Genomic DNA, 19,888 nt, shown 5'->3' on the forward strand with positions numbered 1-19,888 from the left:
AGACTGTGTTAATTCGATGGGGGTTGGGTTGGGTCGATTTGAAGGTTTGCTCGATTCATTTAAGTTGAAGAAAAAGGGGGAGGAGGAGGCTGCGTCCTTGGGTCGAAATATTTGTGGTCTTCCTGTGCACACAGCCAGAGCCCTGAAAACTGACCTCAAAACAACTGCTAAAGAATCGGTTTTGATATTACAAATCCAAGCCTTTTGCTCCTACCGCAACCCTTTCTTGGACGCACACGCAGGCAGCACTTGCGCAGCAGCGGCTGGGCCGGCTACTCTTGGCCCGACGTGCGGGTACACCCCACGCCCACGCGCGCAGCAGGGAGGGGGGGGGATCCCGGAGGTGGTGCGGCTGGGCGGGGCCCGGCGGCGCTGCTCGAGGGCGGAGCGGGAGGCGGCCGCACGGATCCCGGAGCTGCGGCGCCGCTGGGGCGCGGTCCGTCTTCTCCCGCGGAGCCGGGCGCGCGGCCGCGATGAGCTGGGACTTGTTGCTCTGGCTACTGGCGCTGTGCGCGCTGCTCGCGTTGGTGGTGCAGCTGGTGCGCTTCCTGCGGGCCGATGGCGACCTGACCCTGCTGTGGGCCGAGTGGCAGGGCCGACGTCCAGGTGAGGAGGGCCCGCAGCCGCCTCAGGGCAGTGCGAGGCCGGCCCCGAGCCGCCGAGATTGCGCTGCCTCCGGGTCTCTCCCGGTGCCTTGGAGCTTCCGCCTCGCCGGGCTCAGCCTTTTCCTGCGGCTGCGGGTGGGGGAGGAGGAGGCGCGTCTGCCCGTTGTTTGCTCTCCGGGTCGGCTGGACTTGCTGGACTGGGAGGGCGCCCTCAGCACCCTAAGCTGTTAGCGGGCTCCCGGGGATACTTTGAGAAATAGTGAGCGCATCCCCCCGCTTTATAAGAGAGAGGTCCCTTCTGCGGACGGGAGCTGCGTATGTCTACTTGCTGAAGTTGTTTATCCACTGCTTTTCCCTCTCCGGGGGTTTTGAAATGGTAAAATTTGAGATTGTCAACGGAGAACACCTGGACCTCTATAAATTGAAGAAAAAAGTTTTTATTTGGGTCAAATTGAGGACATGCCCGAGAGAAGAACTCTGAGAAGACTTAAAACTGCTTTAACTTGGAAGCGTGAGGGCTGCTTGTATAGGTAGAGTGAGCGAGAAGTACATACATTTCAGAGATTAACATTTCACACCAGGTGGAAAGGATGTACAGATAAGGTTGGGTCGTCCCCCTCTTGTCATCGGGGAATCTGAAAATAGAGTTTGGAAATACTTATTATTCAAGGCAAACTTTTTTCAGGATGCAGAAAGAACAGCACTGCTTTCTATCATTTATTTTTCATGTTGAGACTGTTGAAAAGTATATGTGATTATCCCCATGGAATATGCCCAGTAAGGAATTTGAAAGGCTCTATTTTCTCCTTTGGTTACTGATTTTTAGTGAGAGCAGTTAAAACATCCTTTCTTTCTCCACATAATCTAGAGTTCGGTCCTACTTACTGGAATAGTAAAGGTATAAAGACGGAAAGGACTAAATTGGCATTTTGCCTGGAGAAAGGTCATTATTGGCATACTAAGCGGGCATTCTGCATGTCCCACCTGTATCTGTGCCCTGCTTAACATTCATTAAATACAGTGTGCTTTGGCTCTTTACAGATGTGGCCTTTATTTTTTACAAGGACTCGTACAAAGTAGGCTTTGCGAATCTTATCTTCCAGGTAGGGAAACTAATATTCAGAGAAATTTAATGACCTGCCCAAAGTTGGGATTTGGATTCATAAGGGCTGGGGGAAGTGGGGTTTCCCTGGACCAAGTTTCCAGTAGGGAAAGATTCATCATTCAGGTAGGTTTGCTTGGAAGCGAGAACTACTATGCTTTTAAAATGGGGCCCGGAGAGAAGGGAAGCAGTATTGCTTCGGTGAGGGTGAAAATTGGTTCTTGGGGACCGAAAAAAATCTTAGAGGGTCCCTCCAAAGCTAAAACCTCCCCGACAAAACCTTATTCTTTAGTATTTAATTTCTCTCATTCCTTTTTATTGGAGGGTGGAGTAAAACTTATGCAACTGACAGTATTGAGTTCATGCAAAATACACTACACATACGCAAGGGCAGTGCTACAAAACTATGACAAATTGATGGCTGTGATTGGCAGACTCTCTCTTGATGGTTTGCTCCATCCATCTCAGCAGATGGAATGCATGTGCCTACTGGCTGCTTTGTGGATGTTTGTGTTTGATCCTCAATGCTTTATATATATATATATTTATTGATTTCAGAGAGGAAGGGAGAGAGAGAGAGAGAGAGAGAGAGAGAGAGAGAGAGAGAAACATCAATGATGAGAGAGAATCATTGATGGGCTGCCTCCTGCACACCCCACACTGGGGACCGAGCCTGCAACCTGGGCATGTGCCCTTGGCCGGAATCGAACTGGGGACCTTTCAGTCCACAGGCCAATGCTCTACCCACTGAGCCAGACTGGCTAGGGCTCCTCAGTGCTTTTTAATGAACTTGGATTTGAGAAGTAAACAAAAATGGTTTATATTTTGTTACCTAATTCTACAAAAAATATTCAACCGCTCATTATGTCAAGCATTGAAAAGGAGAAATGTTGACAATATCTAGCAGCCAGTTAAATTAAAAGTTATTTTCACATATCAAACAAAAGTTAAAAGTTAATGTTACTAAACATAACTTTTAAGAAATTTATTTAATTTCTTTCAATGTTTTACTTTTGCTGGAAAAATAACAATTTTGGAGGATTTTAATTACATTGCTCTTATATAGTTATATAATTTGCATGTGTAGGTTGATACATGATCATTTATCTAAGTAAACACATTACATTAAAAGTTATACAGCAAATACAGATGTAAAAGTTAAATGTTAATGTTTAACTTTTAATTTTTAAATTTAGCTATTCTTACTGAAGAGTAACCTTGATAGAACTCCTTATGTACAGGACATAAACAGATACGTAGTATATCAGTGGCATTCAAATTCTATGGGGAGTTATTAGGAAAAAAATGACTTACAGGACTCCTGGGGGTAGGGGTGATACTGAAAAAAAGTTAAAGGAATATGGGGTAGACTCAGGTTCCAAAACAGCTCAGACTGGGTAGACCAAAGTGAAAAAAAAATTATCCTCCTTATCTTCTCTGGAGAATTAGTTTTTGTTACTTGAAAAATAAACAATGTACTCACACAATAGAAAATTAAAAATACAAAAGGTTATACAGTGAAAACTAAAGCTCTTGCTTTCCCAGCCTCCTCCCCCAGCTAGCCAGTCTGCCTCCCTGGAGGCCACCACATTTCCTACCTGTTATGTATCCTTCTAGAGAAATTCTCTGCATTTCCAGGCATATCTCTCTCATGATGACATTTAAGGGTGACTAATTTTAGATACTGCACCTTAGTCCAGGGAAAAATCCATGGCACGAGTCCAGAGTAGAGGAAGTCTCAGCAGCAGCACATGTGGGGCAAACTCAGGTTTTAGTTGACAGTCACCTAAATATGAGTCAACTGTGAACTGAATGCCAGAAAAATTAGGCAAGCCCGGGAGATATTTAGTGTCTTGAAGCAACAAACTGCAAACAACAGATGTCTTCCATAATCCGTGTCAGCCTCTGTGCTGGGCACTGGGGATCCAGCGATGACTGCTCCAGCCACTGTCCAGGCCCTCGCACAGTCTGTCTTCTGGGGAACAACCGGAGCAATTTAGTCATCTTACCCTGCTCTGAACTGTACAGACCCCCCGGGGAATCCTGTGTCCTGCTCTGGTCAGCTCCTTTCAAAAGAGCGGGACATTGACCAACTAGAGCTTGTGCTGAGGGCTGTGAGCGGAAGAGTGAGGTAACCTGATGCCATGTCATCTGAGGGAGGGTAGCAGAAATTGGAGGTGTTTATGTATTCTGTAGCCTTAGAGAAGCAAGAGGAGAGGACTTAAGGAGGACATAACAGCTGACTTCAAAGAAATGAGGGATTGTCATGTGCAAGACAGGCTTGAGTTATTCTTTCCGATGCCTCAGGGCGTCAGGTGCTGGCGGGGAGAAGTTAAAGGTATATCATCACATCCCTGTTAGAATCCTTGAACTCCTTGAATGATTAGACTGGTCCAAACAAGGGGCACATGCCTCGGAGGTAACTAGCTTCCTCCTCCTGTGAGGGAATGAAGCTGAGACTGGCCAACCTGGGGAGAGAATTCGCAAACTGGGTTTGGGGGTGAACTGTAAGTTCCCTTCCAACTTCGAGAATCTGCTTTCAGAGGCTCTTTAGGGAGACCGCTGTGTATGCCAGATTCTGTGGAATTGGCAAATAAAAGTTAGTGCTAAAAAAAGATTTTTTTCGTCAGGAAGGTTCCAGAACTGCAGGTGGACTAAAGTAAATCATTGGATTTCATCATTGGATTTCAATAATATTTGAATATTGGGGTAAAAGAAAATCTTTGTTAGTCCTATGCTAATTAGTAAATAGTTATAAACAAACTATATTTACCCTAGAGTCTGAGAATTGCAGAACGTTGGGACAATCAGTAGTCGAATGGATAAATGATGATCTGAATTAGACATTTTTATATTCCTGAGAAAGTCCTTTAGGAGGTGGCTCAGTTGTGCCTTTCCAGGATAGCATATTGTATGATGGGAAAGCATTGTAGGCTAGACATGGTATTTGGGATGTTTCCATCCTCAGTTCAGATATTTACGTGAAACCTCTTTCCTGAGGGACAAGTTGCTTTTTCTTGAATGGCTGAAAAACAGTTGGGTTGTAAAACATTGGTTATATTAAAATGCGGGCACCATAGACTAGTGGTCAGTGTGTGGACTTCGGAGCTAGATGTACCTGGGCTCATCTCCCAGCTCTGCTAGGGCTCTTGGGTGTTTGTTCTACGGTTATTTATATTGCAGTGTGCTAGGCACTGAGGACCCAGCAAGGAACAAGGCAGATAGGGTCTCAGCCTTAAGGGAGTTTGTAGTCCAATGCGGTAAATTAATTTCTGTAAACCTCAGTTTCCTTTTTTATAAAATTGAGATAATTCTTACTTCATTAGGTTCTTCTGAGGATTTTAATAAGGTAATGCAAACACATAGGAAGTAATGAACAAAATGGTAAGTGGTTACAGTTAATAATCCATGGCCCCTGGCTGGAGAAATTGGGACACACAAGTTACTGAGTGAATATCTTATGTTTTGGTTTTAAAACATCTATTTTTTTAAAGACTTTTAGCAATGATTACAATGGACATTTGATTAAGCACTGGGTATGAGTCACACACTGCGCTGAGAACACTACAGGTTTTAACTCATACCTCTCAACAGTTCAGTGGAGGAGTTCTTATTATTAATCCCATTTTCCAGTTGTAGAAAAAGAAGGGTCTGAGTTCTCACACAGGAGCATTTCACTGTTGTGTGTGGTGTAGCTGGGATTTGAACCCTGGCAATTTCTGGAGCTCAGACTGTCAACCTAACAGGCTGTAGAATTGCTTGATGAAAATAGTAAACTAGTTTCCTGATTTTTAATGTTTCTAATAGAAAACCAGAAATGCACATGTTAAGTGATTCCTGGCTTAACTATTTTTAAAATAAAGAACACATTTTGATGAATAAGGCACACAGGAATGTTGCATCACAGTGACTCGACACTTTCAGAGAGACAGAGGCTCTCATCTCCTGCATTGCAAACAAGTTTTTTTCCATTGGACAAAAGGAGGATAAATCACTTGTCATTGCTTTATTATTGTAACATTTTTATTTAATGAGAACATGATTGGGCAAGCAGAGTATAGCATTTCATCTCGCTGTCACCCATTTCATAGTGGGTGAACCACCGGATTCTCCTAGGATGAAAGCGGAGGCATTTGGGGGAACATTTTTACAAAATGACCTGTACTTGATAGGCATCAGATATGACTGACAGGGGGGGAACGTATGACTTTCAAAGTCCAGGGTGGTTTCGCCATACCATAGAGTAGGACTTAGCATATTCAGATTCATTATCAATACCTCCATTGCAAGAAGTTAGAATAATAGAATTGACAACTGGATAGGACCTTTAGTAATCATCTTAATCTGAACCCCTCGTTTTATGGAGAAGGAAAGTGAGATAGTGAGTCTATGCAGACTTTCTATTTACTTAGCCTTACTATTTCTCCATCAAATACATAGATGAATAGAGCCTTGAAGTCAGACCAGGGAGTTATAAGGTTTACCTTGAAGTAAAGTTTGGAAAACTCACTCAAGAGTCTGAATACACAAAATAAAAGAATTGATAACTGTTACCAATGTGATTTATATTCATGCTTTTTTTTTTTAATTGCATAGGAGTTGTTTTCTTAGGATATTTAATAAAAAATTAAAAATCACTTTATTGAGGTATGATAATCATATAAAAGTGCACATAGCCCAGTTGGTGTGGCTCAGTGGTTAAGCCTCGATCCATGAACCAGGAGGTCATGGTTCAATTCCCAGTCAGGGCACAAGCCCAGGTTGCAGGCTCGATCCCAGTAGCGGGCGTGCAGGAGGCAGTCGATCCATGATTCTGTCTCATCATTGATGCTTCTATCTCTCCCTCTCCCTGAAATAAATAAAAACATATTTTTAAAAAAATGCACATAGTTTTACAAACAACTTGAGTGTGGGGAGAAGTATACATCTGTGAGACTATCACCATAATATCAAGGCCATTAACAGAATATTTAAAATTTTAAGTTCCACGCATTATATATTCATAATTAGGGGTATTGTTTAAAATACTTTTTTGGGGGGGATAACCTCTGGATATGGGTGTAATCCATAGCTTATTTTCTCCCCTCACTCCTTACTCCTTTCTCAATAGAATGGGAGCTGACGGACATGGTGGTGTGGGTGACTGGAGCATCCAGTGGTATTGGTGAGGAGCTGGCTTACCAGCTGTCGAAACTAGGAGTTTCTCTGGTGCTGTCTGCCAGGAGAGAGCAAGAGCTGGAAAGGGTGAAAAGAAGATGCCTTGGTAAGTAAATCTGAAACAGCAATAAATCAGAATCCAAACTCAAATACAGTTAGGGGAATTTCAGCAGTAAGACTGGGATTTTCCTGGGCAGTATACTCTGGTTCCAAATGCTCCAAGTGTTTTGACCCAAATCCTCTTCCTTTTGGCATCTCTTAATTAGCTGCCCTTGTCTTTTTCTGCCGCCTTTCTACTTTTTTTTTGCATTGCCTCTTGGCATTAGGGAGTGACCACCAATTCTCTCAAATGTTGATGGATTTTTAGAAATCACATAAATGTCTTATATTTTTGACTTAAAGAAGGAATAGTTTGGTTCTTATGTATGACACACATGTTAAGCACAGAAATTTAATTACAAAGGATCCTGACACATTCTGCTAAAATGTCAGATATTGAAGTCATATAGGATGATATACAATTTTTGTTATAAAGGATGAAGTTTAAAAAATGCAACTTGAGACAATATTTTCATATTGCTATATGTTGCAACAATATTTTTGTGTTTTAACATTGAAAGCAGCCTTATGTAATAAAGTTATAATTTCTCACGGACACTTAGTATCTAAACTGAGATAATTTTGAATTTTCCAGCAGACCATTTTTTTGGTCATCTACCTATCATTCTTTAGAAACCTTTCTTTCACTTTGCTGATGGAACTAACCATCCAGAAATGAGTGAGTTGTGAAAGCTACTAGGGCCATTTCAGGACACTGAGTTCAAAGGCCTCTGGTATTTCTGCCCTGGGCCATTTCTTTCTTTGCTTTTGTTGTTTGTTTTGTTTGTTTATCCTCACCTGAGTTTATTTTTTCTATTGATTTTGAAAGTGAAAGTGAGGGGGGGGGGACATCGATGTGAGAGGCACAAATTGATTGGTTGCCTCCCACATGCGCCCTGTCTGGAGCGGGAGAGTGAACCTGCAACCCAAGTATGTGCCCTTGACCAGGAATTGAACCTGTGACCCTTTGGTGTGCAGCCAATGCTCTACCCACTGGGAAACACCTGCCAGGGGTGGGCCATTTCTTATGGTAGTTGCTCTTCCGCTGTTGAGACCTGCAATTCCTGTACTGGCAAAAATGAATCGTATCAGCATTTCTTAGTTGGAATGAAGCTGATTGTTTTCCTTTTATCTGTCAGACAACTGGTGCAAACTTTTCTCTTTCTTTTAAAATAGTTAATGTTTTACAATTTACTCCTTTGCCCATAAAGCCTTTACGTATATCTCTACTTGCTTGTTTTTTCTTACTGGCACTACTAATTGTATTCCAAGGTTGAGTTCACGAGAAAAATAATTTTTTTTAATGAACAGAAATAGAAAGGGCTATACAGTCCAACATGTTTCCTGGTTGGGAATTCCAGGATTATGTATTTTTCCTTGTGCGCCTCTGGGGTCCTTAGCCTCTGGAAGGAAGCTTTTATGTGTCATGTCACCAGAGGGCCCTTCTTCCTGATCTTAAGCATAAACTTTGTTTTTCAATGTGTGTAAAAGAGCAACTAACTTTGTGAACTTATCATAAAACAAAAGTGCCTCTGTACTTTAAAGAAATTGCTCCAAAAATTTTTCTAAAATATATTTTTATTGATTTCAGAAAGGAAGGGAGAGCGAGAGATAGAAACATCAGTGATGAGAGAGAATCACTGATTGCTGCCTCCTGCACACTCTCTCCTGGGGATCGAGGCCAAAACCCAGGCATGTGCCCTGACCTGGAACTGAACCATCACCTTCTGGTTCATAGGTCGACACTCAACTGCTGAGCCACATGGACTGATCCCTCGCAATTTTTTTTTTTTTTTTTTTAGCATGTAGTACTGTCTTGACTTCTTCTAGAGTCTGTTCCAACATTAGACTGTTTATATACAAGTTGAGGAGAGCTATTCAATTTCCTGTGTACCCAGCCAGCTTTTATCCGATAAGATGTTGCCACATTACCACCAGTCCTCTTCTTGATCACTGAGAAACTCTTCCGCAGAACCACTCAGAAATGAGTTTGTTGCCAAGTCTGGTTGTAGGATGGATGTTAATGCAAGTAGCAAAGAGCTTGATTGAACTGTTGCATGACTTCCACGCTAATTTTTAGTGTCTTTATTTAGAGAATGGCAATTTAAAAGGAAAAGACATACTTGTTTTGCCCTTTGACCTGGCTGACATAAGTTCGCATGAAGTGGCGACCAAAGCGGTTCTGCAGGAGTTTGGTAAAGTAAGTAGCATTTTGAATTGACATGTTTTGCTTTGAAGTAGCTGCAAAGAGATTCCCATTTGTGGTGCTTTCATTAAAAGGGCTTTAGGCAAATGGGTCCATGCAGTGAGATCAAGGCCCATGAGTTGGGCCTTTTACTCTCTGAGTTGTTGGCTTTGTGAAATTAGTACTTTTCATACCTTGACAAGTATTAACTCCTCCTTGTAGAACAAAAGAAGCTACAAATTCAGTGCCTTTTATTTATTTTTTATTTTTAATTTTTTAAAAATATATTTTATTGATTTTTTTTACAGAGAGGGAGAGGGATAGAGAGTTAGAAACATCCATGAGAGAGAAACATCGATCAGCTGCCTCCTGCACAACCTCTGCTGGGGATTTCCCCGAAACCAAGGTACATGCCCTTGACTGGAATCGAACCTGGGACTCTTCAGTCCACAGGCCGACGCTCTAGCCACTGAGCCAAAATAATCAGGGCGCCTTTTATTTTTATGACACTACTTTCCATAAAGAGTCACCTAAAATAGAAATTTAATTTCATGGATGAATTCTAATTTTTATTTTATATTTTTATTACTGACTCTGAAAATACACCAGTCTTTTCCAGTGACTCTTCAAGTGATCAGTCTAAGTAACCACCCCTAGGGATTCCATCAATCCATCAACAGGTCATCACCAAAGTGCCTCTTTTCTAATTGTACTGTCTAGATCGATATTCTGGTCAACAATGGTGGAAGATCCCAGCGTTCTCTGTGTGTGGAAGCCAGCATGGATGTCTACAAGGAGCTGATAGAGCTTAACTACTTGGGAACCGTCTCCTTGACAAAGTGTGTTCTGCCTCACATGATCGAGAGGAAGCAAGGGAAGATTGTAACTGTGAATAGTGTCATGGGTATCATGGCTGCGCCCCTTTCCAGTGGATATTGTGCAAGCAAACATGCTCTTCGGGTAAGTCTGCTCAAACAAACTTTGATAGAACTGACCTGAATGTACCTGGGGGGATATGGCCATCACTGTAAGAGGTCATTGGAACTGGGCGTGATGTGGAGAGACAGAGAGAACCCCAAGGAGACCTTTGATAGATGACATTCCCAGAAAATGCTAAAAAAGACTTGAGCCTCACATGCCTCTTTGTAATTCGACAAACATGTATTGAATACCTACATTGTGTCATACACTGCCAACAGATCCTGGGAATATAAAGATGAGATATGGTCCCTGTCCTCAAGAATTATAGTCTAGTCAATATGTCACCCATCCCCTTCTCCTCATTTCTACCATATCTTCTTGGCAAATTTGGGGTCTACCCCTCACTTCTTTACATACTTCAGGATGTACGTTTCCTCCCCATTTCTGTGACTTATTTTTCCTTTCCCCTTTTAGGTGGGGTTTATCTTACCTGGTCTAAATATATCTGTAAGCATGTCAAAAATAGGAACTACCCACTAGATGTTTAGCCTTGATCTTCATATCCCTTGCTGGGTTTAGCTTTGACTCAATTTACCCTGGGTGCATTGGAAGAAGAAAATCTAGTCAAGGCAGAGGCTAGGAGAAAAGCTTGGTTTGGTTTGCTTAACTTATGAGATGTGAATATTAGAAACGTATGAATTTTTAATGTTGGCTAAGAGTGGATATGAAGAAATGTTATTAAACTGCAACATGGAACAAATTAGATCATAAGGCCAAGATGAGAAGAATGATTAAAGGAGACACACAATTTATAATTAATGCTGTTGAAGGCCAGTTTACATAGAATGTTTCACTGTTGGAATAATGAGATGAATAGCTGACTGATCATCAGCTTCATGAAAATTTGAAGCTTTAGTTCCTTAGGACGTCCTTTCTGTTGTGGAAAGTAGACAGTTGAAGAGAGTGATGAAATGGAATGCTACACTGATGATTTCCTCATATCTGGCACTATAAGGTATCAGTCACTTCCTGCAGAGCAGTTGGGCAAGTCTCAGGCTGGTAGATGAGGGAAAGCAGCTACACTGTCTGTTTGGCACCAAGTATCTCATAAGACATGCAGGATGTTTTCAGTCAGATAATGTGAGGTGTTTGGCCTGCCCTCCAAGACTCACTGTTTTGTTACTGGACTTGATGCTCTGACCCCATGTGGCAGATTGAGACTAGTTGCTTATACCAGTAGCTGAACTCTGAAACCAGAAGGCTCCTTGAAGAGCACGTTTCCTTCCCCGATGCCCAGCAAGCTGTAGAGTGAACTTGTTTATCACTGAAACGTTCACACGCTATACTAGGTGTGATTTCAAACAAGGAGAGGTGCTGATGTTTGATGTGTTGGCTCTCATGGTGTCTGTCCGCTCTCCCCTTTGCTAAAGCGGGGCGGAAAGCTAAGGTTTTGGGAGTTCATTCACTTAGCCTTTTTCCCAGTCCATCTGAGTTAGGCACTGTGTGTGTCTCTGACAGCACGGATCCTCATAGGCCCTATTTGTTAGAGATTAGCATTAAGGGCTGGTAAAACTATTTAATGTTGTTGGATCACAGATAAATGTACCCTGGGTTAGCTGTTTAGGCTTTTCAGTAGTTAATTCAGCTTCTAGTCTTGGACCATTTCCTAAATTAGGAAAAGAGATTAGGGAAAGATGTTTACTCCCTGTTTGGGTTAGAAATGGCCAGTATCTTTAAGTCTAGAGCAGTGGTTCTCAACCTTCTGGCCCTTTAAATACAGTTCCTCATGTTGTGACCCAACCATAAAATTATTTTTGTTGCTACTTCATAACTGTAATGTTGCTACTGTTATGAACTGTAATGTAAATATATGATATGCAGGATGGTCTTAGGCGACCCCTGTGAAAGGGTCGTTCGACCACCAAAGGGGTCGCGACCCACAGGTTGAGAACCGCTGGTCTAGAGGGTCTTTACCACCCAGAAAAGATGGATGTTGGCTGAAACTAATTGTCTGTTAAACTAGTAATAAATAGAAAAAGTTGAATTTTTCCTTGAGAGTTTGTTAAGTACTAATCCCTCTCACTCCTTCTTGCCCCAATATGGGCACCTTAAACCACCTTGAAGGATAAAAAGAAACCAAATCTGAGTGATTTTCAGTGGAAAACATGCACCCCTTTCGGAGTGGGGACATGGGGACTGGTCTAAGGAGGGTGTATCAGAATCTCCAGGGGGCAGTTTTTCACCTATCCAGTGCTTGCCTACCCTAAAAATCACTGATGGCCTGATCCACCACATCCAAACAGGTGAGCCACTCATACCCGGAAAGAGCTGAGAATGCTTTTCTTGATTGCCTCCAGTCTTAAGGTTAAAAATGGCTAATAAGATTGCACAATTACATTTCCTGTGCTTTATTCAGGCATTCAGAACATATTTTATAATGTGCTGCTTATTGTCCTTCAAGACAAGTAATTTCATGAGATGTGTCTGTATGTATTTTATTTGCTTTATTTTATATTAGGGCTTTTTTAATGGCCTCCGAACCGAACTTGCCACGTACCCAGGTATAGTCGTTTCTAACATTTACCCAGGACCAGTGCAATCGAATATTGTGAAGAACTCCCTACGCAATGATACCACACAGGTAAACATTTCTCGTTGGGGTATAATTTGAATGGTTTCCTAGTCATATGTAGGTTTTGTATCACTGTGCCTCAGGTTTTCATGTTAGAACTGCTTATGACTTATTTATAAACCTTAGCTCATAGCATTAGGAAAATTGTTAAGGTTAGCTGAGAGTGTTTAGCAGCCAGTTTTAACAAAGGCTAAAGAAATTGCTGAGATAGTATTGGCAAGTGACCCACTATTATGTGATCTAAAAAATCCAGTTTCTATAAATTCATAAATTATAGCAACACTGAGAGGTTCTGTGAGGCTGAATTTCAGTATATTAACCTGACGGGGCTTTTAAAGAGGAATCCCAGTGAAGGAGCTTAGAAAAACACTTTTGGTAATTTTATTTTAGCCTCACCCAAGTCTCTTTTCCTCACCTCAGACTACACATCACAAAGTGATTTATCAAATGAATAGCACACGTCTCACGAAGAATCCAGTGTCACTCAATAATACCAAAATCCCTCTAAAAACCATGACATTTTCCTTCTTCATTAAGATCTATTTCTACTGAGACATAAGTCTGTATATGCTTCTATGTAAATGTTAACAGATATAATTTATATTTTCACATTTTTTGTGGAAGCTCTAAGGTAAAATAGAATCATCACCCAATTATAGGAATCAAGGGACTTGTCATGTAGACCTGGTTATTGTAATGATCTGTGTGAGCACGGATGAATTGCTACCTTTCTGGGCCTCAGTTTGTTTATTGATAGAATGGTAGTGGGTTAATTAGATGAGCAGTGCCAGATTTGTTCACTACCAAGAAACCACTTTTATCTTTTTGCTCTGTTTTACCCCCATGGACTCTATGTTTTATAGACTTCCATTTGTTAAATGTATGTGTTAATTTGCTTAAAGATTTTTTATTACTAAAGTGATATATAATTATTATTAAGTACATTAAGATGATACAATTGTAATTAAAAGCCAAAAACCTTCATCTTTTAGTTAGCCTGTACAATCTTATCTGGTGTGTGTGTGTTTCCTGCTAGGCTTTTGGGAATATAGACACCTATTAGTATCCACTGGGGTCTGAAGAGGTATGAGGTCACACTAAAAAGTCAACTAGATGACTTCTGGGTCCTTTCTAGCTTAAAAGTTCTGTGAAATACCTTGTATAAATACTCACCATTCACTTAATTTTTAAAATATTTCTTAGGCTGTGCATAGTGATGGAGACCAGTCCTACAAGATGGCGACCAGTCGGTGTGTGCGGCTGATGTTAATCTGCATGGCCAATGACTTGAAAGAAGTCTGGATTTCGGAACAACCTTTCTTGGCAATGGCGTATTTGTGGCAGTATATGCCAACCTGGGCCTTGTGGGTAACAAACAAATTAGGGAAGAAAAGGATTGAGAACTTTAAGAAGGGTCTGGTAAGAACAATTTATAAGTTTTTTAATACATATCAATCTTTAGGAAAGTATGAAATTTTCTAGTGCTCAAAAACTTTTCTTACTAACTCTGCACTAATCTCATGATATCAATACAAAAGATACTAGACGTATTCTATGCCCCATGCATATCTGTTGGTTTATTATAAATTACTACTGGTCTTGGAGAAAAAAGTTTTCTACAAGGTTAAAATCAAATCAGAGATTGCCATTTTTGCTTCTACACTCATTGTTTGACCAGTGTATGTGCCAAACGCGCTTTCTCCTCACAAACTCTTAATCATCCTGTAAGTCTCAGCTCTGGTGTCCCCTCCATGGGTTGGTATCTGGCCCCCCCTCCTATTTCTCCCCAGGCCCACGTGAACTTTGCCCAGTGCTTACCAGTAACTGTGCTGTTAAAACTGATGCACTCTCACTGGGTAGTGCTGGATCTTTTGACTTGATTCAGAAGCACTCTGCACATCTGAGCTGTGCCTATGTCCACGTCTAAGAAAATATGCTGATCACTCATTCTTTCAACAGTCATTCTTTAGAAAAGTGAGGAATATTATGAACTGCTTCTGAGAAAATTGTGACCATCAAAAGAGTTTAATATATAAACAGCAGAGGAAATGTAAGGAGTTACGCCAAAAATTATAGATATGATTACACAAAGAAAGGTTATTTCTGTGAATGGTTTTGTTTTTTTGGTTTTCTTAAAGTATATTTTATTGTTTTTTTACAGAGAGGAAGGGAGAGGGATAGAGAGTTAGAAACGTCAATGAGAGAGAAACATCGATCAGCTGCCTCCTGCACACCCCCTACTGGGGATGTGCCCGCAACCAAGGTACATGCCCTTAACCAGAATTGAACTTGGGACCCTTCAGTCCGCAGGCCGACGCTCTATCCACTGAGCAAAACTGGTCAGGGCAGGATGGTTTTATTGTTGAAGTATGTCTTTGAGTGATACTACTTTTTTAAAGAAAGAATTTAGTAGGGATTGATATATAAAGAGAATTCTAAAATGGGATCATACCATATGTATCATTATATAACCTACCACTATTTAAGCAATCCATGAATTGCCATACATTTTACTTCAACTTTTTGCAGGATAGTAAAAATGAATTAGTGAAAAAAAGCAAAAATGCTTAAAACAAAATGCTTAAAAAGACTTAAAGGTTATAAAACTTCCATACTGCACTAACCTCTCCGGAGCTTGAAAAACCATAAAGGTGAGGCGGATGGGGGGAGGAGTTACACATTTTCTACCAACTTGTACTATGGACCAGTTTTCTTTGAGCCACATCGTTTATAAGTATTTTGGTAATGTTGGGGTTTGGTGGTGTAAGATGGGTCTAAAAGTAGAACTTCATCAAAGATAACATCTAAGTTTTATGGAGTACAGCTGATAGAGTGGTACTGTGCCCACTGATGGATAAGAATCCAGAGGGAAAGGCTATCTTACTAGAGGTGACGGCATCCTGGTGCCAGGCTATCCTACTGGTCCCAAGATCTCAGGCAAGTTACTTTTCTGTTAATCAATATCCCCATCTACAAAACGAGATTACTGATGACAATAGCATCTAGTCATAGGATTGTCATTGAGATTGAATGAGTTAGTATGTGGAAAACTCTTAAAACACATGTGGAATGTTATACTTACTAAGGATTAGCTGTTAATGCTTTCATTTTGATGGTACAGGGATACTAAGCTAATAGATAGTGGAGATCAAAGTTAAATAAGAGGCCAGAGAGATAGTACATTATAGAAATAGTTGTTTCAGAGGGAAAAGAAGGACCAGGGGCTAGAGCAGCCGTGGGCAAACTACGGCCCGCGGGCCGGATCCGGCCCGTTCGGCTGTTCTATCTGGCCCGCGGAGCCGAAAGAGCGGAGGGTTCTCTTGCTCTCCCCTCCGCTCCTTCACCAGCAGCAGTGTTAACATGGCAACGTCAGGAAACACGGCCGCAGCTCCTTCTTCTGAGTCCAGTTTAAGAACCCATTGTGGCCCTCGAGTCAAAAAGTTTGCCCACCCCTGGTAGAGTTTCAGTCCTACTGTAGAAGATATTATTTTGTTTTATTTACACAATATCTAACTATAAATATAAACATCACTCAGTAAATCTAGCATTTGATTACATCTAACCTTTGCTAACAGTAATGGCCTTTCTCTTCCTACCACTGTCTTTAATATATTGTTTATTACATGGTCTTATTGCTTTATTACTTTTTAAGGATAAACTGGACATCATTTTGTTTCCCACTACCATTTCTGAGATATCATACCTCATTCTTTACACAAAACCATGGGAACTAAAAAATTGTTTCTCACTTTTTTTCCCCTCAATTCTCTCCTCTCTGCTTCTTTCCTCCACATTATTTTCTATTACATATATCCATCTCCTTAATTTGATTTGTTTATAAGTATCTAAGTTAAGAGAATGCTAATATAGCTTTATTTCAAATTAAATGTAGTTGGCAGTAGTACTTGAATTTGTTTCTGTCCTTGAGGCTAGGAACACTATGTCTGTAACTTTGATGAATTTTTGTTATTTTAAGAAATCAAGAACAATAGCTGCATTGAATTTTGTGTTTTATTTTTTTGTCTTAGTGCAAGTTCTTGGAAGTGGTAAATGCGTATCTTCCCAAATGAAATGTTACATCCTTAGGGATGAATGAGTTGCTTTGTTTTCTATTTTAAGCAATATAACTAAAAGTTCACAAGACATTTTAGAGTCATCTATCAAATATTTCTATTCTAAATATTCTGATTCTTTGTAATTATTAAGACAAATCAGTGTAGGTATATGCTACTCTAGAGGAGTAATAGAGATTTCACAAAATGGCATGAGCAGATGCTTACCAGTGATAGAGGAGATAATGATGCTAAGTCCATTTTCTAGATCTAGAATTTTAGCTATGATTTTTATTCTAATTTAAGCATTTGCTCAGGTTTTATAAGGATTCTCAACAGTGAATCATAACTATAGAGCTCCTTAAAACAGAAGGAATTGTCAAAAACGGGGGTAAATTCAAGGTGGCACTGACTCATGTTGCTGTCACTTTGTTTCAGGATGCAGATTCTTCTTATTGTAAAATCTGGAAGACAAAACATGACTGACAGAGTACTTGCATTTTCAAGCCACTGGAGGGAGAAATGGAAACCATGAAAACAGCCATCTTCTTGTGCACAGAAGACCAACTTGTGAATTTACTTCTTAATACATACAACTTCCCTTCCAACATGTAATAAACAACAAATAAAAGATTACTATGACACTTTCAATAAAGATGGTAATACGTACTACATTCTTGGATAAGAGAGCATTTTAACGTACTCTGGCATTTATGCTTAAAATATACATTAGTGGAATGCTAATCAAAGAATTATAGAAATCCATTAATGTAAATGTAGGGACTATTCCACGAAGCTGAGTGCTGGGTAATGAGCATATGTGAAGAAATATCCAAATGGTCCTGCCACCAAGGTGCTTACACTCTCTTAGAAGAATTGACAGGAAGTAGGACTCCTAGCAGCCATGATTTATAAAACACCTGTTAATATGCTATTTGCTGTACTGGGGTGCTTTTTTAAAAATATATTTTTATTGATTTCAGAGAGGGAGGGAGAGGGATAGAAACATCAATGATGAGAGAGGGTCATGGATCGGATGCCTCCTGCACACCCACTTCTGGGGATTGAGCCCACAACCCAGCATGTGCCCTTGACCAGAATCGAACCCAGACTCTTAAGTCTGCAGGCCAACGCTCCACCCACTGAGCCAAATGGGGCAGGGGTGAGGTGCTTTTTATTAATTCATTTATTCCTCATGAAAGTACACTAATAGGTGGTATTATCTTCCTTTCTAGAGGAAGAAAGAACATGCCCAAAGCAAGTCGGTATTACTTTCCCAAGGTCCCAGGGCTAGTAAGGGGTAAAGTCAAGATTAAACTCCAGGAAGAATCCATTGGTAACCCCTTACTCTATAATTTTACTTTAATCTTTAGCACCTTACAGTAGATAACATGCATAGGCTACAATAGAAAATCAACAAATATTCCTTAACTATCTACTGTCAAAAGGGGGGTATAACAGGAGAAAATCATGGTTCTTCTTTATAAGCAGTTCACAGTTTAGCTATAGCCAAGGTAACATACATAAAGTAACTGTAGAATACTTGTTGAGGAAGTTTGAGGCCACCCTGGTGGCTATCCTTGGGAAAGGGGGATGATGGAGGTACACCATGGGGTACAGCAAGTAAAAGCAATGGAATAAATGGACACAGCAACATGGATCTGTCCTAGAAACATGGTGATGAGTGAAGAAAGAACACAAGTATGTTTATACACAAATAGATGTGCAAAGAAGGTAGTGCTCATTTTGCAAGAAATCATACAAAGAAAAGGTAAGCATGTATTACAATGATTGCTTAGGATGGGGAGAGAAATGGGGGGTGTAGTATGGGGATAAAATGTAATAAACGTGATGAAAATTATGATTAATAAATCAACACTGCATCTGGGGTAAAACCAAAAATACAGATTGTGGAACAATTCTACAATGGTACAAAATAACATGTGGCATGGTACAGACTATAGTGCAAAGTTCAGAAAAGGGAGAAATGTGTGGATAGATTAGTGTGGAAACTTTACACAGAAGGTGTGACTTGCACTAAGCCTTTCAAGGGTGGCATTTATACCAAAAGAGGCTTTAGGTGGTAGGGGTCCAGGGCAGTTTTGTTTTACTTGTCATTGAATCTTCGGTGCTTGGCATTGTACTTGCCAACGTTTTTGCAGCGGTTCTCAACCTGTGGGTCGCGACCCTTTGGCAGTCGAACGAATCTTTCACAGGGGTCGCCTAAGACCATTCTGCATATCAGATATTTACATTACGATTCATAACAGTAGCAACATTACAGTTATGAAGTAGCAACGAAGATAATTTTATGGTTGGGTCACAACATGAGGAACTGTATTTCAAGGGCCAGAAGGTTGAGAACCACTGGTAGGGCTTGTTGAGCTTCTGTAAGTCAGGCATTCTTTGCCTCCAGAATGTCACGAATGAAAACTCAGAGACTGAAATTAGCATAATACGGGGATAAAGGAAAAGGGAATTCAGTTTGCTTAATTACACCAGCCAATGAGTGGTAGAAGATGTATAAATAATTTAAATGATTTTTAGAAACTCATCCGTATGGTGTTTTTCTATAGCATGTAATTAATATCTATATGTAACTCCCCCCCCCCCCCCAATCCTCAGGCTCTTTTGTCAGCAGCCCGAGACAGAAAGGCAGATTTTTGTCAGTACATTTTCTCAAATATAGTCAAGAACTGTGAACCCAAGTGTTTCCATATTGACTTTTTAAAAGTTTATTATTTTGCACTGACATTTCATTTCTTAATTATTATCTCCAATGGATTCTTAAACTTGATGAATATATTTTTCAGTTTGAGACTTGCCAATTCTTCTGCATAGTGTCTAATTCTCTGCTGAAACTTTCAATCTTGTGTTTTATATCTTTAAACGTACCAAGCGTAATAATTTAAGCCTGTGCTTAAAAACCTCACTAACTGGATGCCCTGTATGTTCATATTCGCTATCATTTTTCTTGGGTTTTGATCATGTTGTCTCCTCAAGTGCTTTATTTTAGATCGTCTAGTACTAAATTTGAAAAATTATAAAAATAACTTGAAAAGTCAGTTGAAAAAAGAATTACATTTGCTCTGTGTAGTGGGTAGGTACACTAGGCACCCAGGGTCACCTTAATCC

General features: G+C 40.4%; 1 protein-coding gene across 1 annotated transcript; it reads left to right on the top strand.

The window, feature by feature from the left end:
• Positions 1 to 351: 351 nt before the first annotated feature.
• Positions 352 to 17,427, top strand: DHRS7 (dehydrogenase/reductase 7). The gene is made up of 7 exons (XM_081101760.1): positions 352 to 606; positions 6,818 to 6,970; positions 9,057 to 9,163; positions 9,869 to 10,108; positions 12,588 to 12,710; positions 13,905 to 14,120; positions 17,192 to 17,427. Exons 1-7 carry the CDS (start codon positions 474 to 476, stop codon positions 17,237 to 17,239), a joined length of 1,020 nt encoding a protein of 339 aa, XP_080957886.1. The 5' UTR covers positions 352 to 473; the 3' UTR covers positions 17,240 to 17,427.
• The last annotated feature ends 2,461 nt before the right edge of the window (positions 17,428 to 19,888 follow it).

Source organism: Myotis nattereri, assembly GCF_964212035.1.
Source record: "Myotis nattereri genome assembly, chromosome: 1".
Classification (NCBI taxonomy): Eukaryota; Metazoa; Chordata; class Mammalia; order Chiroptera; family Vespertilionidae; genus Myotis; species Myotis nattereri.